The sequence below is a fragment of the Gavialis gangeticus genome, unplaced genomic scaffold, assembly GCF_001723915.1.
Source record: "Gavialis gangeticus isolate Ggan-Ray unplaced genomic scaffold, GavGan_comp1, whole genome shotgun sequence".
In the NCBI taxonomy this organism is placed as follows: domain Eukaryota; kingdom Metazoa; phylum Chordata; order Crocodylia; family Gavialidae; genus Gavialis; species Gavialis gangeticus.
The window spans coordinates 16,200,999-16,226,004 of NW_017728997.1; the positions used below are offsets into that span (position 1 = coordinate 16,200,999).

At 48.0% G+C, this 25,006-nt stretch overlaps 1 protein-coding gene across 1 annotated transcript in view; it reads left to right on the forward strand.

Annotated features, from left to right (window-relative positions):
• The window catches only part of CADPS (calcium dependent secretion activator), a 290,593-nt gene that overhangs the window by 111,485 nt on the left and 154,102 nt on the right, over window positions 1-25,006 (forward strand). The window contains exons 6-8 of the mRNA XM_019504584.1: window positions 15,191-15,271; window positions 16,551-16,787; window positions 17,788-17,909. Of these exons, the coding sequence (XP_019360129.1) occupies window positions 15,191-15,271; window positions 16,551-16,787; window positions 17,788-17,909 (440 nt within the window). The remainder of the gene's footprint in view (window positions 1-15,190; window positions 15,272-16,550; window positions 16,788-17,787; window positions 17,910-25,006) is intronic.

Here is a 25,006-nt window from a genome sequence, read left to right on the forward strand (position 1 = left end):
CTGAAGCCACCAGTTGGTCTCTGCGATGCAGGTCTCATGCCATCTTCCACGTCCACTCACTGGTAGGACAGAAGAGAAAACCACCGGTGCCCCTATCTCCTTCAGCATGCCCCCAGAGCGTGGTAGTCCGCCATCAGGCAATCAGGACTTCTCCTGGCCTCATCATCAGTACCCACATGAATTAGGACCTTGGGGTAGTAATCGGTGGGCTGGATCACGGCCTGGATCATCCCCTTCACGTCCTCAATCTTTGCTCCAGGCAAGCAGTAGACCTCATGTGTTGAGGGGTCCTGGTGACAGATGGGGCCCTCTGTACCTCTCAGGATGGAGTCGCCTATGACGATCACTCAATGCTTTCTCCTCCGGGACTGCTTAGCTCCTGTGGCCTGTTCGGAGCATGGAGAGTGTGGAGTTGCCTCCTTTCCTTCCTCCTCCTCCTCCAGTGTTGCCAGGGCCTTGTGCCTGTTCTCCAGCTTGGAGAACTCCATTCTCTCCAAGCCATTTCTTTTTGTTGTATGAAAATGTGTTTGCACTGTGTATGTAAATGCTTTGTATTTAGCATTAAGCTTTTAATCAAATGATTCATGTTGGGGATATAGAGACTGCTTTTCCCTGTGCCATTTAGCATTAGTTAATCCCGTAGCTAAAAAAAAAAATTAATGGTTAGGAATTGAATAATAGCTTATTGTCCCATGCAGCAAAATAACGTGAGCTGTTTGACAGATATGAATTGATTTCAATTTCCGCTTGGATTTCTGTGACAGCACAAGATTAACTGCAGAGAGAGCAGCCTGGACCTTACCCAGTTAGATGCTGCAATCTACCCTTATGCACCGCAAAATGTGGGCTAATTTTAGTCTCCCAGAATGCAAGGAGCACAGGATTTAAATGATATATAGACCTGCCTTGGCCTGGCCCAGGGATGGTCACCCTTCTACCATCCCATAAAAAGGGAGTAAGTTGGCCCTCATTTTTCTTATGGATTCAGGTATACAATCATAGACAGTCGTCTAGTCTGAATCCCTGCTCAAGGCAGGAGCTAAACCATCCCGGAGAGACGTTTGTCCGAGCTGCACTTAAGATCTTCCAGTAAAGAGATTCCCCGGCCTCTCTGCATAATCTGTCCCCCATACTTAACCCCCTGGACAGCTGGGAAGGTCTTCCTAGTAGTAATATCCAGCCTCCGTCTCCCTCACTGCAGTTTAAGCCATTGCTCCTTGCCCTGCACCCAGTGGACACAGAACAATTTATCGCCATCCTCCTTAGAACGACCCTTTCGTATTTGAAGACTATTATCAAATCCTTCTAAATAATCCCAGTTCTTCCAGTCTTCCCTCATCTGAAGCTATGTGGTCTGTGTGTTTTTTTTCCAAGCCCTTTTGATGTCCTGTACACACTGCAGATGACTGTCATCAGCTTCTCTAACCCAGAAATTCCCTTTTAACTATTAGAAGCAAACTCAGTGGAGCAGTATTTTGCTTTCTCCATCCATCTTCTATTTTACAGTGGCTTGGAAAATATATGACGGAGACAGTAATCACTGTTTCCTTTCTTCCTCTCTCTCTCTGTTTGGTGGAATCTAGCACGTACCGCGATGCATCGTTGCTCACCAGCCTTCTTTGGGGAGCTCATTTGAAAGATTTATGCTAGACACAACCCCCATCTTCCTCCTTCACGATGCCGAATGCTCAGTCCTTGCTTTAATGCAGAGAGCACCAGACTGAATTCATCATTCAAATAGACCCAGAGTATTTCCATAGGTGATGCCATGCATCTAGCTTTGCTTTCTGCTGTTTCTTTCAGCAGCTTGCCATAAGGTAATGGCATTCCTGGGAGTGATGCCATTTGGGTCAGATACTACCGTGCCCCTAGAAAACACGCATTCCCTGGTGCTGGCCTGTCAGTCCAGGCCCATCATGTAGTCTCATAGGGAGCTGCCTACACCATGTGAATTTGAGCTGTTTTTTTACCCCCACATACCATCGCAGCTAGGGAGCTACGTGATAGGGCCAGAACTAATAACTGGAGGAAAAGCTAATATGACTCTCCATGGCCCCAGAGAAGCAGGAAAGGCTTTCCTTATCCCTGCGATGCTTTGCAGAAACACATTAAGGATCTTCTTACTCAGTGGCTGTGGGCAGACGTAATGACCTAGTGTTTCAAAGGGGACAGCAGAGTCTACGGTTCAAGTGCGTGCGTTAGCTGAGCCAGGGTAACGGTTTCATGTGTCTGCTCGTGGGACTAAACCATTGTTTTTTAACATGCAAATGTAGCATTGTCTTCATTTCCTTATACTGGTGTAGGACTGGGCACACACAGCCATCACATGGGTTCAGTGTGGCCTATGATAGATACTGGTTTCATCCAGTGGAAGTATCTTTAAATACCCAACTTACCTTGATTCTCAGTGTTTCCTATTAATTTGCCTGGTGTTCAACCCTAGTAAGAACTTTTTAAAGTGGTGACAGTTTTTGACCCACATGACTTCTAGGGGGCTTGGGCAGGCAGGGCTGCAGACCAGATCTCAAACTATAGCTTTCCTCTGCCCTCAGGAAAGGCAAACCAATTGCTTTGGCCTGGGAAATGTATTTAGTGGAGGCCTCAGGCACAGCCTTAAAGCTTGTAGACTGTGAAGCAAGATTTGTTATTAAAGAAAGAAGCATCCAGCCTAGCAAAATTGTCAGCACTGCTGTTATTTTATGCTGCTCACTCTAGTACCTTTTGATTATTTTCTAATGCAAGGGGTGGTTTATTAAACATACAGCTGCTTGCTGATATAACCAAAGCAATCAATGATCTCCAGCTACCAAGGAAGCATCCAGCAGCGTGCGGCCTGATGGGAGAATGACTTACTCCTTGCAGAAGGTCAGATTTTGCATAGCTACATGGAAAATTGTGCAGGGCTCCTTTCCAACGGCGCTTACATGGAGTCGGTGTTTATCCACACTGGGGAGATGCTTGGACGATTGTGCAGACTGAAGCAGAGAGGACGAATAGGAAGGGAGGAGACCCCGTCTGAGCGAGGAATGCTGGCAGGCAAGTCAAAGTTGATTTTACAAACTAAATTACGCTGAAAAGCTTCTGCCCAGCTTCCAAAACCCACTGGATCCATGGCAATTATTCTTGTCAAATGTTCAATCTGACAGGTATAAAAAAAAAAAGTGACATCATTATCTCTTCCATTCACATGCTTCACTTGGGAGAACTTGGCTGGAATATTTCCTCTGTCACAACCAGGAGTTTGCAACTCGGGCTGTCATCTTTCCACACACATGCACACAGGCACGAAGGCCTCCAGTGCTGCTCATTTTGACTTGCAAACAGGGGTCTCTCTCCTTGCAACCCGATTGATCGCCTCTGCAGATGGACCTGTTGGAGCTGAAAAGTGTCTGCCTCCAGAAAATCAATAATGACCATGTTAAAGGTATCCTCTAGCAACTTTTAACCAGACTATTGGCATTTCAAGACTAAGAAAAGCTCTGGTGGCAGTGTTGCTAATGATGGTGGTAGGTCAGAGCACTTAATGGCAGCTGTCTTGAATAGCTTCAGGCTGCTTTCAAGATGGAAGTTCACTTTCCCCTGCCTTCAGCATGTAGCAGTCCCAAATGCACCCCTGCCACTTTTTCCAGAGCAGGACACCACACCAACAGAGTCGCCACCAGTGGCAAGATCCCAGACCTCCCCCTGATCCCGATTTAAGCTAAGATTGCTTTTTCAACCTGCAACGCAATGCAAACCACCTGCTTCTAGCTCAGCCGTGCAGCCAGAGGCAGTGCCTTACCGAACGCCACGTGCACACGGCATTTCTGCAGGCAAACAGAGTGGAATCCCCATATTTCTTACAGCTGCACGCCTGCAAGGTCAGACGAGTGCTGCTGCCTCCCTGTTTACATTGCAGGATTGTCTGGGGGTCCCGGCTGAGCCAGACACTGTGCAAACACGTTGTGAGAGACAGCCTCTCCGCAGCATGCTCACAGCTCAGATCACGGCTGTTTATTTTAAGAGATTTTTGCTAAACAACCTGGGGACGAGGCAATTATCTGGCTGTGCAGAGAAGTGGTGGGAAAGTAGGCAGCAGTTCCAGGCAGCTCGGGAATGAGGAAGGCAATGGGATGGGGTGGAGCAGTCTTTTGTTGCCCTGTGGAGTAGATTCCCCTGCCACAGAGAGAGAGTCTTCCCCAGTTGAAGCTTGTGTTATATTTATAATGAGTAATTTATGGTAAAATGCGTGTTCAATGGACCTGATTTTATGGCAGGAGTTTCCAGATGGCACTTCTCCTTAGCATGCCAGCACTGCCCCAGTCTTGAAGGAATCTGCAGAGTGTTGTTAGCTCTGCGCTACAGAGAAGCTGTGGCAAGCACCAAGGGTTTCTTCTTTGCTTTAATCTCTTTAAATACTCAGTTATTGAGGCAGAAATCTGCTTTGGACCCGAGTGAGCATCTGTTTATTTGACTGAGATTCCTGAAAGACGGTATTAACTGCATGCTGCTTGTGACCACCACTGTTCCAAGACTGATATATGTGTATCATGGAAAGTGAACAGGTGGCATGAAAAATCCAGGTGCAGTTTCCATCTCTGGTTCTTTGTCTAAGAGCAAACCTGTCCTCAAGGTCCGAAGTCTGCTATGTTTTGACACAAGGGGCTCATCCACATGTGCTATTAATTTGAAGAAGGCTTATTGCGCAGTAAGCCTACTGGGGGAGCATGTTCCCTCTTGGGAGCAGATTTGCTCCCACCCTGCTCTGCCCCCTGCAGCAGCCAGGGGGAGCTCCAGAGTCCCCCAGGGTGATAGCCCAGAGGCTACCAGGGAGCACGGGTCAGTGGTCCCCATTCGCGCAGGGCTGGGAGAGCTCTTCTGGCTTCTGGCTGCAGCGCCAGCTGTCTCCTGGCCCTGTACACATCGGGAGGGGTCCTGATCTGCACAGGGCTGGGACATGGCTGCTGCTGCAGAGCTCTCCGGCCCTGTGCATAATATGGGGACAAGCCCTGTGCCCAGCAGGGCTTCCCCACACAGCCTTGGGTTGGCTGGGAGCTGTCCCAGTCTGGGGCAAGTCCCAGCCAGCTCCAGGCTGTGTAGAGAGTGCTCCGTGCAGCCCGGGGCTGGCTGGGCACTGTCTTGGTCCCTCGCCAGCAGCTCTTTCCCAGCCCCCTTCCTCAACTGGTCCATCAGGGCTGGGAAAGAGCTGCCAGGGAGGGGATGCTTTCCGAGCCCTCTGCCCCAAACCAGATTCAGCGGTGGGACAGCTCCGGGACGTCTCTGGCTGAGCAGGGAATCCCTGGCAGCCAGGGACTTGCTGCTAGCTTCCCCATTGGTGGGACAACTCCCAGCCAGCCCCTGGCTGAGCAGAGAAGAAAGAGTTCCCCTTTCCCAATGCTGCTCAGCTCCCTGCTCCTATGGAGAGCCGGGAGGCCCACAGCCCTGAGGTGGGGCAGAGAGGGACCCAAACCCCATGCTGATCGGCTCCTGGCTCATAGGGGGAGCCAGGAGCTGAGTAGCCCCAGGACCAGGGCTCTTGCTGGTCTGGCTGATTGGGAGCAAATTTGCTCCTGGTCATCATCTACACAAGCCCTAGTGCTCAGTATCTACTGCAGAGTTAGTTTAGCACTTGTATTAACAGGTACTAGCTAACTGCATAGTAATTTATGCACACAGTTACTTGGTAATGCTTTACTGCGCAGTAGATAAATTCTCTGCGCAGTAAAGCATCTCGTGTAGACGCACTGTAGAAGAACAATATTTCCTGTCTCCTGTTAGGAAGCAGACAAAACAAAGGGGTGGGGGGAGGAATGTCAGTCAAACAAAAATTTCATTTCTGTCCTCTGTCATTGGTTGCACCCGGCCTACCCTGAGTGTGGAGTTAGGGAAGGGGCAGGAATAGGTAAAAGAAACCTCCCCCACACCCACCGTGTATGCATTGGGAGGAGGTAGGGGTGCCAGCAGTGTCACGGCTGCCTGCCCAAACACAGGCTGGGACTGGAGGGAGGGAGGAGTCTGTGTCCTGTAAAGTCATCGTCTTTGCCCCCTTTGAAAATAGGCTCTCTCGGGGACCTGTGTCCCATAAGAGTGTCCATGAGACATGGTGCTTTCCAGGCCCCCTCTCCACGGTCCAGCCACACCTCACGCTGGCTTCGGCTGAACATAGGCCTTGAGGGGCGAAGCTAAAGGTTTCCTGCCAGGAGGAAAAGCGCTGACAGAAGAGCAACACCGGTCACTGAGCTACTTGAAAATGAACTCAGCAGAGGACTGGTATAAACAGAGCCATTAAGGCCTTGTTAGAGCCTAATAGAGATGAAAGAGGATGAAGCCAAGTTCCCTACATCTCGCTCTGGCTGCACTGCACACAAGATCCAAGCTTCTTTAATCCAGGAGAGATTTTTCACCTGAGGCTCATTTGTGGTCCTAGATTTCTGCAGTGCAGCAGGTAGTTTGGTGACTAGCACCCCCCCCAACCCCCCCAAATAATCAGCTCTACAAAAATCTTTTTTTTAATGTTCCCCCCACCAGCTATTATTACCTGCCTTTTCCAGCAGGTAGGTCCTCTGCCCAGTGAGCGTGGGGTAATAGCACCTGCCCTGCTTAATTCCCTGCGTGTCGTGCTAAAAATGTCCCTGGAATATTTCAAGCAGCATCTTTTGGAGGCTGTGTCTGGGCTGCGTGGCTGATAACCGTGCCAGGCCCCTGACGTGCCGGGGTATGTGTGCTGACACAGCAATGCCTGACCTCCAGTCTCCCATTCTTGCTACCTTTTCCTCCCTATCATTTCTCGACCCCGAGACAGATGGCAGTACAGAAATTGGAAATGACTGTGCTAGGGGGATTAGCATCTTGGCAGAGTATTAGTGACTTAAGCTGCCAAAACAGCTTAACATCATTCCCATTTCCAACTTAAGAGAAAGTTTAACATCTTCCTACCTGGGGTCATCCAAAGGGAAGTCCTCCAGTTTTCGGTTTAATGGATTCTCCCAAGGCCTCCATCCAGGAAAGTGTTTACTCCCATCTTGCATATTGTTTCTGGGGGAAGAGGGGAGAGAAGTGTGTTACCAAATCACCTGTGAGTAAAGCATCAGAGGGATTCAAGGACATCATATAGGGTTCACAAAGTAGCATAAAAGCATGCTGCACCTCGTGTCAGAGACAGCCTGCTTTATCTCCCAGAGCTGGGGGTTTCCGATAAGAAACTGAGGGCTGCCACGAAATAAGTCACATTGGAGGGTAGGCATTGGATTTAGCCCTCAAGGCCAAAGATGCCAAAAGTGGTGTCAGCTGCTATAAATTATCAACATGCTTTAACTTTCAGCTTATAGATTTCATAGACATTTGGGCTGGAAGGGACCTTGCAAGATCATTGGGTCCAGCCCCCTGCACAAGGGGCAGGAAGGCAGCTGGGGTCAGATGATCCCAGCAAAATGAGCATCCAAGTGTTTCTTAAAGGTATCCGGAGTAGGTGCTTGCTTGCACCACTTCTGGGGGGAGTCTATTCCTATATAATTATTAATTATAAGGCAGACAAAACTCTTGGGGTAGAAGCGATATCTCTTATTAGATCAACTAAATAGTAGCAAAAAAAAAAATCTTTCTTTGCAAGCTTATGGGCCCAAACAGCCTTCATCAGGCAGAGGAGAATTCAAAGATTGTAAAAGTTCTCCCAGGTAGAAAAGAAACTTCGTCTTGCACAGGGGAGGTAAAGGATGGTTGGGTTCCCCTGGCCTTCAGAGTCCATTTGTGCAAATCTTGCTCTGTGACGATGCAGATTAGGCAGAGATGAGGCTATGTCAGGCTTCTTCTCTGAAGGGGTCAGATGTCCGGCAGGGAGTTGAATTTTGCTTCTTTCCTGTTTGGCAATGACATTAAATTTCCAAATGGCTAACTACGATATCTTTCATGTTTCAGGGATGTAAATTGTAGCCATGTTGGTCTAAAAGATATCGCTTCTACCCCAAGAGTTTGTCTACCTCTGCTTTTTAGACCAACATGGCTACAACCTATATCCATGAAACATGGAAGATGTTAATTATTAGGAACTTATGCATTTTTCCCCTCTCATTGTATGTCAAAGCACCTTCGCCTTAAAAAGAGATCCCTCCCAAAGCCCTGCATCAAAGCAGCAGCAAATTGTCACCTGGTCTGCTGTCTTGTTGCCCTGTTTCTTTTGGGGGAAAAGAGATCCCCCAATTAGATTAAATTCAACTCTGTGAGCCAACACTGGGCTCCTGGAAAAGGACACAACAGACTACAAGTGGTCCCAGGCCTCTCCACTGGCAAGTCTCACCCAGCAAGTGTTGGGTCGGTGGATCTCACTGAAGGGTAGTGGATGTATCGTGCTCAAGCAGCTGGCACATGGACATCTCATTTTCTTTATACATCCAGTTGGGAGATTCTCTGGCTAAATCCAGAGCCCTCCCTATGATCTCTTTATCAAAAATACTAATCAACTTGAAGCCTTATGATGCCCAGAGCTGTTGCATATAAGCACACTGCAGTGGCTGCCAACCTTGTCGTCCTTCCCCTTGTGTCTGTTATCTTCTGTACCAGGCTCTTTGCATTTTATCTTTAACTTGATTCTCAACCGTGCAGCACAGGGCTTGGCTTGTGCGCTGTGTCCTGGGCCTGGCACAGCAGGCCCTCAATCTTTATCGGGACAGCTAGGAGCTGCTAACAGTACAAATAATACTAGTATTCTGTACCTGCCTTGTGTGCCTTGATGCTATTAGTGGCGGCCAATGAGATGAGACATTTGACAGGGAGAAAGAGGATAGAGCACTTAATATTACCCCATTGCTAGGTTTCTTTCCCAGGATACTTTTTCCTTTAAAGCCTGCCTTTTAATTCCCCATCCTGCAACATCGAGTGTTGTCCATCATCTTCAGTGAGCTCACGGTCAGGCTGTTTGGCTGTAACCTCCACAGGGTCGGGGGCTGTTTTTCTTCTTGCATTGTACATCGTTAAGCATGCCCCTTTCGCTAAGCAAGCAAGAGACGGGTTCCTGAATGCAGCGATCCGTGAACTGCTGCAGCCGGGTGGAAGAACCGGAGTCCTCCACTGTCAGTGGCTTGCACTTGAAAGCGGCATGTGTGGCAGGCTGTAATTAGTCTGCACCCAGAATGAGATGAAAACATCCCCTGAAGGGAGGGGAGCAGGTCCTTGTTGGTCCTTGAACAGGAATCCGGACTTTGTGACAGTTCCCTTTAAGGGCTGGACTTAGCATTGCAAGGGACTGGCGGGGAAATAGTGATATCATTCCAGTTCTTTCTGGCCTCCCTTGTAAGGTTGATGACAGTGGTGTAGACAGTACCCATCGCATCGCAGCCGTGTGTTTTAAATGCCAGGGTAACAAATGAAGGCTGCAGCTGAACGCGACTGTCGTTAAAGATCCTTGTAGCTTACCGTGAAGATATTCCCCATGATGCCGCTCGTTACAGTGACTTCACACCTAAATACCACTTAATCATTCACAGCGCTGCACTCGAGGTGTCGTAGCTTAGTCTTGTGTTCCTAATGCGTGTTTACAATTGTTAGACTCGCTCGTCAGAATAAGCACAATGGAAAAGGCAGATTGGTTCTTACATTACCTGGCCAAGCTCTGGGGGCTGCCGATCACAGTTGGCTTTATATTTTTGGCAAACGTTAGCAACCACTTGCTAGCTTCTGCAGCAATGGCATTGCAAGCTCCGTTCTGTTCTGCCGCGGCACCTGCAAAGTCGGCAGCGAAGACCAGGCTACAGGACCGTCTTCTATGACCGATGCCGCAGGATGCACGGAGAGCGCGTGCAGCTTGATTTTTTTCAGGCCATTGGTTTGGTGCGAAGAGTTTGTTCTGAACAGAGCAAATCGGATTTGGATGCAATCGAGAAGGAATAAAACATATGGTGCCGTGTGAAGTTCACGGCCCCTTTCTTGTCTGCCGCTGCGTTTAATGGCTTTGTTTTTAATCCGTAGCAGTGAAGTCTTTGCTGCAGCTTTTGATAACGGCAGGTCGTGTTGTGATTCGAGTTCCACGGGAACCCAAAGTAACTCTGTCGACTTAACTGAACTTCCTCTGGGGTTTGACAGCTGTAGGAGAGGTCAGACTCTCGGCTGGCAGCATGAAAACGCAAACTCTCGTGGAGGCTGTGCTGGGCAGGAGCCTTAGGAGCAGTTGAACAATTTAGACTCAGGACTGGTTTAATTCGCATGGACGAATTTCCCTGTTGCCCTCCACCTTTGTCTCAGTTAATGCAGGTTAAATGATGTTGGTTTTTATTTCCCTGAGGACTTTTCTTTTTCCTAAGACGCATGGAGGTTAGCTTCTGTCTTTTAGGACAGCATGAGTAAAAGTTGAGAGCTCACCATGCTCCCCACTGAACAAGACTCCACCGACCGGTGAAGGCTGACACTCAGCCTGTCAGAGCAAAGAGGATTGAGATCGTTCAGGATTTTAAAATGGTCAAAAATGCATCGCTAGTACAGAATTGCACAGTAGGTGGATAGCAAAGTCCTTTACATGCCTAGTTACAAACAGACAAACCGACGTGGCTTCTTCATTAACAATTAGTTATGCGTAACCAGCTCGTTGCTGACTTTCTTTACTGTAACTGGTGACTAAAAATGCACATGCCTTGCTATGCATTGAGTAACGGACAGCGATTCTCATGCATTTTTGTTGCTAGTTGGACTCTAATCTGCATAGACTTTTTACTCCTAACAGCTATCACACCTCCGTAGACCTTGTCTACAGGGCAAGCAGAGAGAAAGAATGGCATATGCGGATAGACTTACGAAAACAACCAATTTACCAGCAGGCAGTTGTGTAATGATCAGACCAGAATTGAAAATTAAGCTTGTCATGTATTTGTGACATGTTGTTGCAAGGGGGTGGGGGTGGGGGGCAAAAAACAGTTGCGTGTGACAAATCTTATGTACCCTGAAATTTATAATACTTTTTCAGATTTAATTGACTGGGGCAACCATATGATTTATATCTGTGCTTTATGCATAGTATAACCATAACGCAATCATAATGCAGAACTGAGCTAATTCAATTTCTCTTTGACCTTGTAAATCATTCATGTATTTGGCTGTTAGCATTTGAATGTAAAGTGTGTGTCTATACTGCTGGAAAAAACTTGCTGATTCTTTAGCTTAAGAAATTGGGCTGTTGTTGATATTAGGGGATATTTCACCTAGCTTGTTCAGCCCTGCCTAGATAACACATTTAATGCTTAAATGGCTTTAAGCAAAGTGTCCTTTGTGGGCATTGACAGCAGACCCTGATATGGCTATATCAAATATAGGCTCCACTTTCCTTACTGTAAGGTGGTAGGAAGTGCTTCGAGGTTTGCAAGTAGTAGGTCACTCTAAGCCACTGGTCCTACTGCTCTGGCTCATGGGAGAAATGACTGGGACTGTGAGTAAGGATGCTGAATTTGTACCTTCACTGGCACTAATCTATATCCGATAAGGGAACTAATTCTGCTGCTGTAGTGGTGGACGAGGTATCACAAGTGTCATACTAAAAGCTCTTTCTGAGTCCAATTTCAAAAGATGAGTTTTAAACCCTGGAGCAACCATAGTAAGACAAATGCTTCAAAGACTGAAACCCTTGAATTCCCAGGCTGTATCACATCCCTTGGCCTCGCTGAGTACAGTGACATGTCAGTTGAGACAGGAGCCACCAGATCATTATGGAGGACACTGCACCAGATTTCACCTCCTACCCAACACAGTCCTCCCTTGTCGGATCCATTAACAAAGAGATGCTGGCGCATTTTTCCCCACCTGTAGCGTGAGCGGAAGGAGCCTGCAAAATCATGATAGCTTGGGAAGCCTTGCCGGAAGGCAGCACATGGGCTTGTTAGCATAGCAGAAGGACAGCTCTCGTACAAAGCAACATCCTTGGTTTCTAAATTTAGCACACCAGCTATTTTGGGTGATGTGATTAATCTCCATCCTGGCAGCTCAAGCAGAACTTGAAATAACAGCCTCTCTCTCAAAGTTGCAAAGGAAATGAGAACTCGGAATTGCACGTTTCCTTCGCTTAATTGAGGGACTTGAAACGGGGGTCTTTTCAGGGTAGAAACCGCTAACCTGGGTGATGCATAGGGAGGGAGCAACTTGTGTTCCCAGAGGCCTTGATCTCAAGAGCTGCCCATGGCTCACACCTCCTAATAGCTTCAAAACTGAGCCTGGAGAGAGCAGGAATGCAGGACAGTCCAGTGTTGACCACCGGTATAAAGATGAAAGCCTCATATAATGAAATGCTTGTGGGGCAAGCAGGGAGAACGGAGCTGGAGCTGATGGAAATAGTCTTGTTGGTTTTGGTTCAGGTCCAGAAGACTTTGCAGCTTTGTTGCCTCTGTGAAATCTGCGATGGCTCCTTTTATTGATCCAAAAGATGTTCTTCCATCTGTCATCGGTAAAGGAATTTAAACTCCCAGGGATGTCAAAAAGAGAGAGAAAAGGAAGTCATTTAGGTGATACTGGGAGGCAACAAGAATGAAGCAGTGGCACACCTGCAGTTTCAGCCCCTTGTTGAATCGCTGGCAGATTGCAGCACATTCGGGAAACTATAACGCAAGCACTTGCATCTAGTCAGAATGAGGATTGAAACTTTAATGGCTGCTGGAGCTGTAACTTTCCAGACTGCAGTGCACCAAGCAAGCCTTTGCTCTATAGAGCAATTTGTCTCTGGAGAAGGATAAAACATAGGGAGACGGTTACAGCAACCCCAAGCCAACCTATAAAATTGCTTTATGGGTAGCTGTCACTGAGTGCAGCCAGTGTACAGTGGCTCGTGGCAAAGTTGCTTCCCAATAGCCAGGGCAGGGTCACTGAGCAACAGCATTATAGAAGAGCCACATAGTAAGGGGAAGAGAGTGGAGTTGTATGCTGTACATTGCAATAAAAGTCTTTTTGGTAGGATACTGCTGATAAGACTCAAGAATGGTCTTGGGGTTGTCGCATACAAAACACCTGGCCTGAGATTTTAACCATAGAAAGCTTGTCTCCTGCAGAGAGATGCTCCTAAGAAAGGAGAGGGTGACCTGAGAATTACAGTTGACTCTTACGTTAAGCAGAAAGATGAAACAAAACAGGGTGGAAATGTTTCGTGCTTCTGACCTGGGTGATAGTGTGCATCCCAGGAAGAGAGAGGGATCGTTACTAGCATGTGGTCCATTCAAGCTTTCAGGTTCCTGCTGTCTCCACATCTCTTGATGGAGTTTGAAAGCCCAGTAGTAGTAGTATGGAAAGTGTCCATAATACTGTCACACTATTCCTCTGGCAATGCTTCTTTTGGGTCTGATTCTGACTTCACGCTTGTTTTATACCAGTGTATTGTCACTGGGTGCAATAGGTTAACCCTGGAGTCAGAGAGACCAGACCAGTCCCTGCCTGTCTTCAACCAAAAAGTAAAGAACAGCCTTAAGTGCCACAGAACTACTCTGCCCCCATTTCAGCTGGTTTGTAGGGGCAACGCAGTTGGGCTTCAACTGGTGTCATTAGGAACATGCGACTAAAATCCCAAAGCCATATGAGTTATCAGGAATGAGGCACCAGGGAATCAGTATAAATCACAGAATCATAGAAAACAAAGGTTGGAAGGGATCTAGGAGGCCACATCTAGTCCAACCCCTGCTCAAAGCAGGACCAGCCCCAAATATACATCATCCCAGCCAAGGCCTTGTCTAGCCAGGTCATACAAACTGCCAAGGATGGAGAGTCGCCCACCTCTCTGGGTAACCTGTTGCAGTGCTTTACCACCCTCCTAGCAAGAGAGTTTTTCCTAATATCCAATCTCAACCTTCCTAGCAGCAACCTGATACCATTGCTCCTTGTCTCGTCATCTGCCACCATTGAATGTTCAAACAAGACATACTTCCTGCTTTCCGTCTATTTCTTTTTTTTAAATTCGTGTTAAAGCTGCTGTGAATTTAGCACCTGTGCTGTTAGCAATTTCTCTTTTATTCCCATTCAGATGAAACGGATGTCCCCTGCAGCTGTCTCAGAATAGCCCCTGGGCCTGAGTCAGTGGGAAGTTTGGCTCATTAGGGACTCCAGGTTTGCACCCTGGACTTTTTGCTGCTAGGATAGTGCTGCTTTTGTGGACACAAACACTGCAACTTTTAACTTGACACCATAAAAGATGTTTAAGAAAGGGGAAAGGTACCTCTCTCTGTGTGTCTTTCCCATGTGTGTTTTCCTGTTTTATTGCAACACAGGATCTCTGGGCAGAGTGCTTCCAAGCATGGACTGACCAGCTCGATCCCAAGCCCTTGGCTTTGCTTGCAGCCTTGAGTCATTAGTGGCTACGAAATGCCCTCCCCTTCAGCCACCATTGCTTAATTAAAAGCTCTCGCCATTCAAATCAAACTGACACGAGGGATACTGCAAGGCACAGCGCAAATAAAAGGCACAGCAAACTTTGAGAGCCGCCCATCACGTCCTCCTCTGAACCCTCTGGGAGAGCAGTTGTAACAGCTCTTCCTAGTATTTTTAGAAAGAGCAAGAGCCCGGAGCGCCTGTTGCGAATAGTAGACACTAGCCATGCGGATGGTCACGAACCCCCAGGATGGATCCAAGGCCCTGAAGCTGCAAGCGTAACATCCGAGGAGGAGGTGATAGGAGAGGAGTGGGTCTGAGCAAGTGGGAGCATGAACAAAGAAAAGTGGGGGTGAAGTAGGTGAGATGTGAGAGATCGAGATGAGATGCCAATCATGAGATATTGAACATCCCGGGAAGGTGCCAGGTGGGTGGTTGGAGGCCAAACTTAGCACAGCAACAGGGAACTTTGGGCCTACAGGCAGAGGTGATGCCTTGGATGAGGTCTCACCCCGCCCCTGTGTCTACATGGGGGTGTTGTTATGCACTCCCTCTGCATTACCTAGTGCCATTTTTAAGCCACTTAAAGCATCAATGAGACTAGTTTCCCCACTTGTTCAGCTGCACAGGGGGGCTAACACCTCCCCATGGTAGATTTTTTTCCCAGGAGGACAACTCACGCAGTCTGACAAATGGCTTTTGACTGGGCCAGCTCATTTAAAGACCAGTGTGTGCAGAGCCTATGGCAATAGGATCCTGACCCTGGCTGGGGTCTGCAAGTGCTATCGCAATATGAACGTGAACTAATTAACATATTAAAGATGCTGAGCAGCTTCTCACGGGCAATGCCTTCGTGACCTCTTTTGTCCCATCTTCTTTGTGCCTTGTACAGCTGGATAATCCAGACGAGCAAGCAGCGCAAATCCGGCGTGAGTTAGATGGGCGTCTTCAAATGGCAGAGCAAATCGCCAAGGTAAGGAAACCGTGTAAATATGGTAACCAGACCGAGCAAGACTTTGCGTGACCATCACACACTTCCCCTTCCAAGATAACTTTTTCTCCTCAACCATTGCGACCTAAAACCAGGAGACTTAGGGCTTGGCTCTAAGCATGCAGGACTCGGTGGTATCAGCGTTGCTCAAGATGGATTCCCCCTGGAAATGAGAGGGAAATTCCCCCTGGGAAATGAGAGGGAGCAGTGGGGAAGTGCTGTTGGAAATGGCATCCACCAAGACATGATGTCCTGATGGTACTGAACCTGCTCTGCAGCCTCAGCAATCCCCACCTCTGTTCCTCACCTGCTTCCCATGACACCCCTGCCCAACACGCTCCTCTCAGGTGTCCCACATTGCAGGAGAGGGAACTGAGCCCCTCTCCCTGAAGTGTTGACCCCCTTCAGTGGGGTCTACAAGGGCTGGACTCCCCACGAGGAATCCACTGAGATGCTTCAGATCCTCCTCTTATTGAACTCGTGGCTCGTGGAAACAGTGCCAAAACCGGTGCATTTGGAGAGATGAGTATCCTGGTGATGAAGCATTAATGCCTCAGCATCAGAACATCAATCAGCAGTCCTGACATCTAAAATACACTCCGATGTTTTATCGGTGGCCCCTGTCTTATGCAAAGTATGTGCCATAAAACAATATCAAATTAGTCCTGACTGTGCCAGGACTAATTTCCGTGAACACCTCTTCCTCCCGTCGAGGCTCGGCCTAAAGCAACTTAGGAGTCATTGAAATTCGATGAACCACAGCTGGGCACACTTGGCCATACCAGCTCAGGGGAAAGGATGGCCTCCAGGCTATGGCATTACCCTGCACTCAGGGCAGCTGGGATCAGTTTCTGGCTCTGCCACAGACTCTGTTTGTGACCTTTGGCAAGTCACTTACTGTGTCTCTTGTGTCTTGGACCAGCCCATTGAAAAGGGAATGAGGACTCTTTTCTTGTCAGGTTACCTACAGGCACATTGTGATGGAGGTGCCATGAAGACAGAAAACTCCCAAGACTGAAGTAAACAAACTGGAGAGCTGTGGGCTGAACTGGGAGAGGGGAGGTGTCAACTGGCAGATTGACTTCTTGATAGCTGAGGAGCTGGCCTTGGGTGTGTTTAACAGGACACGCTCCAAATGCATGGAGGGGCACTGCCAGGTTTTTTCCATTGCATGACACTCAACACCTAATGCAACGAGTGACTGCCGATTTATCTATTGAATCTTAACAGGTGGGTTGGATGGTTTGTCTTTTAATCCTAGGAACGCAAGTTTCCAAAATTTGTATCCAAAGAAATGGAAAACATGTACATTGAGGAGCTGAAGTCATCCGTCAACCTGCTGATGGCCAATTTGGAAAGCATGCCCGTATCCAAAGGGGGCTCGGAGTTCAAGTTGCAGAAGCTGAAACGTAGCCACAACACCTCCATCATCGACATGGGAGAAGAAAATGAAAACCAGCTTTCCAAGTCGGATGTTGTGCTCTCTTTCTCCTTGGAGGTAAAAGCTATAAAAACTTTCTCCATTCCATTGTAAATTCTGCAGAGTTAGTGTGATTAACTGTTACAGCAATCGGTGCAAATGATGAGGGTGGATATTACAATAGCAGCTTGTAGCAGCTTGAGGATGGGCAGAGATCAGTAAAACAATTTCGTATTGTCCGAGAGCGGCTGATTCTAAACGGCCATTTGGATGCCTCTGTTGTGTTGAAACTCAAGGGGGCTGGTAGAAAATCACTCAGAGTAGCACTATTAGGTATCATCTTTGCAATGGGAGACAGGGGCTGTACCACATGTGGCTACCTGGAGCCAAGCTCATCCCTAATGTAACTTCACCAAAAGCTTTGGGATTATTTCAGGGGTGAATCTGGCTGCCTGGTGTCTGTGCGCCACCTCAGAGACCTGCCAAGTCCCAGTCCCTTTCTGCAGTAATAAGGGGCTGATGGCTCAGAAACAGAAGTTCAGGGGCAGAACATCCATCGGTGTGATTTCACACAGACATGTCCTTTATTACTGGCTCCTGCATTACAAATGCCTCTTGCTTCAGGTGTCTTTGCATTTGATTATTGCCAATTAGAGGTGTCACTTTGTTCCTCAGTGAGCCTTGCTTGAGAGCTGAAAAACTATTAGAGAAGCACAGGGAGCATTGTAAGTTTGGAAAGTGCCCTGCAAATTGGCTTGTGGTTTGCGGGGGCGCCTTGTTATTGCTCGTTCTTGAAGGCCAATAGGCAGGCTGCCCGCACCCCCCCCACAATCTTAGCCTGGCTCCCAGAAGCCTCGAGCTCTTCACAAGCGAGATGCTGAGATGATGCAAACAGCTATGCCGTCACGTTGTTTCAGCTCCTGGTGAAAATCGCTTTTCTCTTTTCTTTTCGGGGCCATCAGTGCAAAGGGAAAAGGGTACTCAGCACCTCCTGAGGGCAGCCCTCCAGGTCTGAGGAGGCCAGTTGTGTTTGATCTTGCTTAGTCCTTCCCTCGTGTATCCTCTGTCCACTCTGCAGGTCGTCATCATGGAAGTGCAGGGCCTGAAGTCCTTAGCTCCGAACCGCATTGTTTATTGCACTATGGAAGTCGAAGGTGGAGAGAAACTGCAGACCGACCAGGCTGAGGCTTCCAAGCCCACGTGAGTTATCTCCATTTATCCTTTGCCCTCCTGCTGGCTCTGCTCTGCTCTGCTGTTGCCCAGCCCTGCTGTTTTGCATGCAGAACAAATCGGCTCGGGGAGCTTAGATCTGTGCTCATCGACATTCAGGTCAGAAAGAAGCATTGGAACATGCAAAGGGAAGCGCGCTCTGTTTTCATCCGGATGTGAAACCTGCACTTCCACGAAGGGGGGATTACCCTGGATCAGGTTTTGCATCTGGAACAGGTAAACTTCACATGAGCCCTATTCAGGAGAGCCCTTAAAGACATGCCGGGGTATTACTGAGGTCACTGGGATGTAAGTAAGTGTGTGTGCGTACGTGCAAAGAACATGTTTCAGCGCCTTGCTAAATGGGGATGGTGTGTGTAGAGTGCAGCACGTGTGTAATTGTTCAGCCACGGCCGTCCTGTGAACATACGTCCCTTGTCTTTGGAAGTGTTATGAGAAAAAAAAACCCGGCGGATCAAGGAGAAATGCCCTTTCCAAAGACAGCAAGAAAAGGGGAATGAAAATGTGTAGGTGTAGGAGGGCAGAGAAAAGAGAGAGGTGAGGCTTTCAAGTCCTGTGAAGAAATACTGGCATGGAGAGAAGGGATGGAAATTGGTGGTTGTGTAAAAACATGCCTAGACAGCACTCTTTACCTTTCACCCCTTCCCTGCCTCTGTGTCCTCTTCCAAAATCTCCTTCCCCCTGTTATCTCCCATCCTAGCACTCCCTCTATTAAGCATCAGGGCTCAGGGCCGGTTTTGAAATGTTTTTATACTGCAGCACATCATTACAGAGTATATGCACATGCATGTACATGCACACACCCGTGTCTTTATACATGCATGTAAGCATCATCTTGATAACTGCAGATTTAGCAGTCAGCTTTGAGGGTCTTGATTTTTATGCACACCTTGGAGCCAGCGCTCCATGTCTGGAGAGGGTCCAGCTCTCTGTGGGCACCTGTACCCCAGCCAGCCCAATCCTTTTCCCCTTGGGATCCCACTCCAAGTTTGAAACTTTCCAGGCCAGCCTGTCTTCCTGGGCTCTCACACGAGCTGACTTTGTGCTCTTTTTCCGATCAGCGCATTTACAAGCAGCCATTTTTCAGGTCACGTTCTCAAAACCCAGCGGTGTCTTGCCTTCAGCAATGTGTGCACTGGGTCCCTGTGATGCAAAGCACCTGCTGTTGCATGATCTGAACCCACCTCTGGGTGCATGCTCCATTGGCTTGTGGTCATTGTTGTTCTCACTCAGTCGTTTTGACTCAGAAGCTCTTGTAAGAATTTGCTGTTCTCATCATAAAAATAAATCTTCCTATCCCTCAGGTTGCCATTAGTCCAGCAACGTGCATCTAGACAAGCTTTAATACTAACACAACTCCTCCGGCCGTTAGATTTCCTCCAGTGTTAACTTAACACCGAGCCCTAAAACGTGCTTTATACTGTTGAGTCTCCAAATGCCTTCATTCCTTTCCTCCATCTCTGCCCTTTCTTAGCCTTCTGGCAAGCAGGAAGCCCAAGCCCAGTTTTTGCAGTAGCTTCCTTGTACAAAAGGGTTTGCCGAGTAGTTGCTGAGTGTGCCTCCGTCAGCCTTCATGCACATCCTCGTAGTGAGCTGAGGGACTATCGTGGCCCCCTGGCAGTGCTTGTTCTTCGAAACTCAAGGGGGACTGTCAAGTCTGGTTTGTCTAAACAAGATCTTTTTTGTTGATGCAGGAAATGATGGGCATCTTTTCTTTACCTATTTTGGGTACAAGGCATTTGAGATGCTGCCTACGTGGATATGAGATTGTGTTTTCCTGTTAGTTCGTTATGGAGATTTCATATTTAAATGATATTCATGCTATACTGGTTAACGGTGCAAAATTTCCAAGGTCAGACACAGCTTTCTGGAGAATGCTGAGTTATGCCTAAAGCTTCAAGTTTCTCTTCTCCTGGGCACCACAAACCCCACTGGAGGGACAGCAGGACTGGACTAGGTGACCTAATGAGTCATATCCATTTCATAGATCTTTTATATGCTTTCAAGATGAGTTCAAAGCACACTGTTTCCTCTAGGTGACCATGCTACAATAATGATTCATTAATACTTTTCAAGGCTCAGGAAAACCAGGTTTAACATCTTTGATGCAACAAGAAGCAAAAGCATCATATTGCACTCTCAATGGGTATATAAATGCAGAATTCAAACGTTTCCAAAACTCAGGAGGAGGTATAAACAGGAGCCGGGAAGAAAACAGGAAGTCTACTTTGCAAAAAGCAAGAAAAAAAAGAAAAAAAGTTGAGTTGTCATTTGTATTTGCTAATTTTTATATAATGAGAATACTAATATATACATGTGTATATATATGTAACAGGATTATTCAAGCTGAAAGTATCCAAAGCATGCTCCGTGCAGGCTGAAGGGCATCTGGACTCACTGTATTTTCCTGCAAGGGCTTTCAGATCAAATAGCCTGGCAGCCTTGTCACGAGCATGCAGACACCATTGATGAACTGGCACGTTGCGGTCTGACTGAATGAGCTGTGTGGTTCCACCTGGAGCATTTTCCAGCTCTCTATTAAAAATCACAGAAGCACAGAGGGCCGTTAAGCTCCAAAGCACACCGCCTGCAACAAATCGGATGCGAAGGCCTATGTGAGTCTTAGGATTATATTTTGCTGCCGTTGTTTATTTGGAAAAACCCGTTTTCTGGGGAGGGATTTTAAAACGCAGTGACTCGGCCGCAGCTGCAGACTTTCACGCTCGCCCAGCCGCACCGGCAGCACCAGAGCATTGTTCCAGAGGTGTTTGTTTCCTTTCTGACGGCAGAAAAGAAGCTGGCACCGCGCTGCCCTTGCCCTTAGCTGCGCCAGATCCACGTGAATATGCTGCACACCTTTTCAAAGCGACGTCCCCGACCAGCAAGGGCACTGCAGCCAGCCAGACTCCTCAGAAGCATCCTCCACCTTGGAGAAGGCAATGGCAGGACTGTGCTGGGAAGAGGATTTCCAAAAGAGCCTGCTGTTCCTGTTTTTGGTGCTTCAGTGGAAGCCATCAGGCTCCACTGAGAAGGAATGATGCCTGCCTGCTTTGCAGAGCACATTTGGACCAGTCTGCACGTCGGCCTCCGCGCCTGCAGCCCTCCCTGAAAGAAATCCTAGCTCAGGCAAGCGTTTCCCCTGGCCCCCAGGGGACGGCTCTTGGGAGAGATCCTTGTGTCGATAAGGTCTGCAGGACTCAACTCTTGAGTAGGGTTATTTTGGGCCGTGATGAAATGGACTGTCTGAGCACAAAGCCGCCCGCCCTTAGGAGATAGCAACTGGGACAGAGCCGTGCCACACATGTCCTGTACAAAGCATGCTGCTGTGAGTGGGATGCCCACCCCAGCTTCCTCCAGAAGGCTAAGCCCAGTTCAAGGTCTGAGCCTTTATTGCCAAGGCTCCCCCTGGCCCAGGCTTGACATCCGCAGCGTCCAGACGGAGCTTGCTGGTGGCAGCTCCGCTCCACAATATAAAGATGCTTTCTGTCCCCAAAATACAATCCATCCTGCAGAGAGGTACAGTGAACTTGCCAGGGCACCGTGGACCTCGCCCTCTTCCAGTCCAAGGGCCTGGCATGCTATTTGGACTTTACCTTCACACTTGCACACAACCTGTCGCTCCCCTTGACAGCGGGGACATGAAAAACAACCCTCCTCCTACCACAACTCTTCAGAAAACAGCACACCTTATTGAACATGCAGTTCTCCCCCAGGGAGGGGATGGGGGACTGGATGAAGCACTGGGCTTACAGTTCTGCATCAGGCTCTGCTGCTCTGAGTGCTGCCCACCTCCGCAAGAGAGAGTCGTGGATTCAAAGAGCGAACAGGGTAGATTTTTCTCTAGCATTCAGCACTGACTGAACTGTGCTACCATCCAGCTCCAGGGGAGATTTGCATATTTTTAATTATCCCATTGGCTGCAATAAGCAGCAGTCTCTAAGGCACGGAGGAAACTTCATCCCATTGCCTTCCAGTGGGAAGCATTCAATCAGCAGTCCCACCAGGTGCTTTTCAGGGAGGAGGTTAGAGGAAGCTTTTGCTTTGCTCTCTAATCTGCTGGGGTGTGAAATTGTCCCATGGCTCGGCGTGGCAGCGTTCCCCCTTGCTGCTCCATCGCGGCTGAGCTCAGGCTTTCCACTGCCCATGCTGCTCCATTTCAGCCACAATCCTTTCGCGGCAGGATTACTAGATTCAGCACCTATATATAGCACGGCACATTTTTAGAGCAAGAGTCAGAGCTGAAATAGCAAGGGGCGGCGCAGATCAGAACCGCAGTGCACTCGCAGCGTTGTGCTGGGAAAGTGCACTGAGACAGAGCCAGGATTGGGATGACTTGAATGCTACTGTCAGGAAGATCACCAGATCGATGGATTCCCCATCACACCTACCACCACCACCTGTCCGGTCCCCTGGGCTTGGGCTGATGTTTGCAAATTGGGATTCACTGAGTAGGTAGAGCTTGCAGCTTTAACCTCAGCCCTTGAAAATCACCTTGAGGATCACATGACCTCCGTAGCAAAAAGGGACACACAGCTTCCTAGCTCTCAAGGTGGAAATTTCCTCCATGGATCAATCTTCTGTGCAGCCATAAAAGATCTGCTCTTCTCATGGATTCAGACAGTCTGCCTCCCTCCCAAGCACTGGATGTTGTAGTGCAACTATTGCTACAAAGTGAAGGATGCCCCAAAGCTCCCAGATTAAGAAAATAATAAATAATAATTTATTAAATAAAATAAATAATAAATTAATCAAGTAATAAAAGATATTAGATTTACCCAAAAGGTCTTGTCTGCCTGTGTCCTTAGACCAACAGAGCTAGTCAGTGTCCTCCTGATATGGTTACATGCAGATGACACTGGGAATATCTGATGACAGTGAAATGTGAATTAAATCCTCTTGTTATTAGGTTATATATTTATAAATAAAATGATAAACCCATAATTAGTTGGAAATGCTTCACACAGTGCAGGGCTGAAGTTAAGAGAGCTATGCTAACTTAAGTGAGAGGAGAATTTGGTGCATCAAAACCCAGCCATTTGGGTTTATGACTTGGTCATTTGGTCCTTTCCTGACATAGGGCATCATGTTTATTCCCACTCATGGGTCTTTGGGCTCAGCTCGGAGGCTAGTGGGTCCACAAATGCAGCCTGTCCTGTATCTCCAGAACCTAGCCCGATGCAACTGCTTGTACCCGAGGCTCAGAGGTACCAGAGGAAGGCTGTGCACTTCTGCCAAGCCTGGAAACTAGTCTCCGTAGCCTCGAGTGCCACCTGCTGGCATTTTGTCTATCAGCGATCTCTGGACAGGTGCACAGGCGCGTTGTTCCCATACACATACTGGTGGTTTCTCAAGGCACCAGTTTCGCAGTGGGGAGCACTGAGACCACTCAGCTGCCTCTCTGGGCAAGGGCAGAGAGATCACCTGGGGGCAGCGGCTTCAGATCTCTCAGCCAGTGATCAAAATAGTCGTCATCCGTAGCCACCAGTAATCGAAATAGTTGTCATCCATACCGGCTTTGCTGCTTTTTGTGGGGTTGCACAGGTCACCAAGTAGATGGTCTTTGCTCTTCCAGTACAAAAGTCAGTCGGGACAGGTTGGTTTCACGTTTCTAAATAAAAATTAAATTTGCTTTCATCGCAAGGCCCCAGGTAGAATTCACAACCTTGGCTAAAATCAACTCACCAGAAAATTAAAAATGAGAGGTTTGCTGTTTTCTCCCCCCGCCGCCTCCCTTCTACAGCTCACTTCAGTGTTCAAATGAACTGCCTTAATTACACAAAATAATTGGATCAGCGTTTGAGCTGCCTAGTTTCACGCTGGAGTTTTACAGATGTTTGCAGTTTTGTTTCATTAGGGATCGCCTGGAGCCTTCTGCAGACGTAAAGATTTGCTGGTCAGAGCGCAGTCTTTTCAGAGAGAGCTAGTGCTGAACAGGGTCCCTTGCAAGCGGAGAGGGTTTTCGTCTTCAGCAGCTATAGGAGACTAACGCTCCCCACTCATTCAAAGCTGACGCGTAGCTCTGCATGTGTGAACCTCACTATCCTGCGGTTTGTTCAGAGATGCGGAGCTGGTTGAGGGTGGTACACGCTGGAGGGCAGATGAAGCTCCAGGGATGATGGCAAAGGTAGTTTTAAACTCCACCGTGGCCTGCATAGGAGTTGTGCTGATGGAGTCTGTCACCGTGTTAGTCCAGCTCTGTGCCCTCTTCCTGGAGCTGCAGGGCCCATTGTAAACTGAGGCTCTTGTAAACTTGAGGCCAGTCTGCCCCTTGGTACCTGCTAGTGCAAGAGGATGCGGTCCTCACAGCACATGTTCAAAATGGCATCAAAAGTCCTGCACACGTCCTTGCACATAACCAGGTTCCTTTCATGTAAGCACCGTTGATCCCTTTGAAGTAAAGGGGGATAATCTATCGAACTGGGCCTGGACCGCGATGTATCGCAATGAGGTCCGCTGTCTTGCAAGCTGGCACCTACCCTCCCACCCTTTGGAAGGCGTTCATGGCTTGAAAAGAAAGTTATTTGGCCTACGTGGGAATGGCTCTTTCTGGATTTGTTTCTGTCTAAGTCTGGTAGCACTGCTTTCCAAATACCATTTCTTGCAGTGATTGTATTCTTCACAAAAGCTCCTGGGATTCACATTATTACATTTCCCTCTTTGGAAATGGCAACTTTTGAGAAGTCATTAAACAAACCAAAGGAAGGGGAAAAAAAACCCTCAAACCTCTTTACTATTACTCTGTGACAATTGAGCGAGCTGCTGTAGAAAGCCTTCACTAGTGTGCTGTGATGGCCTGGTTAATTAGGGATTCAAAATCTCTTCTGTTTGCTTCCAGCTGATCTGCAGGGTTTTCAACTCCTCGGCACAAAGGCACCCTCTTCCCTTTTGATTTCTGTAAAGCTGATTATGTTTTTCCTCTTGGCCTCTATTATAGCTGTTGTTAGTCTGAAAAATGACTGAAAAGTTGGTATCAAAATGGAAAAATCTCTCTGAGAGACTGGCACTGTGGAACCGAAAACTCCTCTGATTATCAGTTTCCTGAGGGCAGATTTGACTCCTTCGATCGT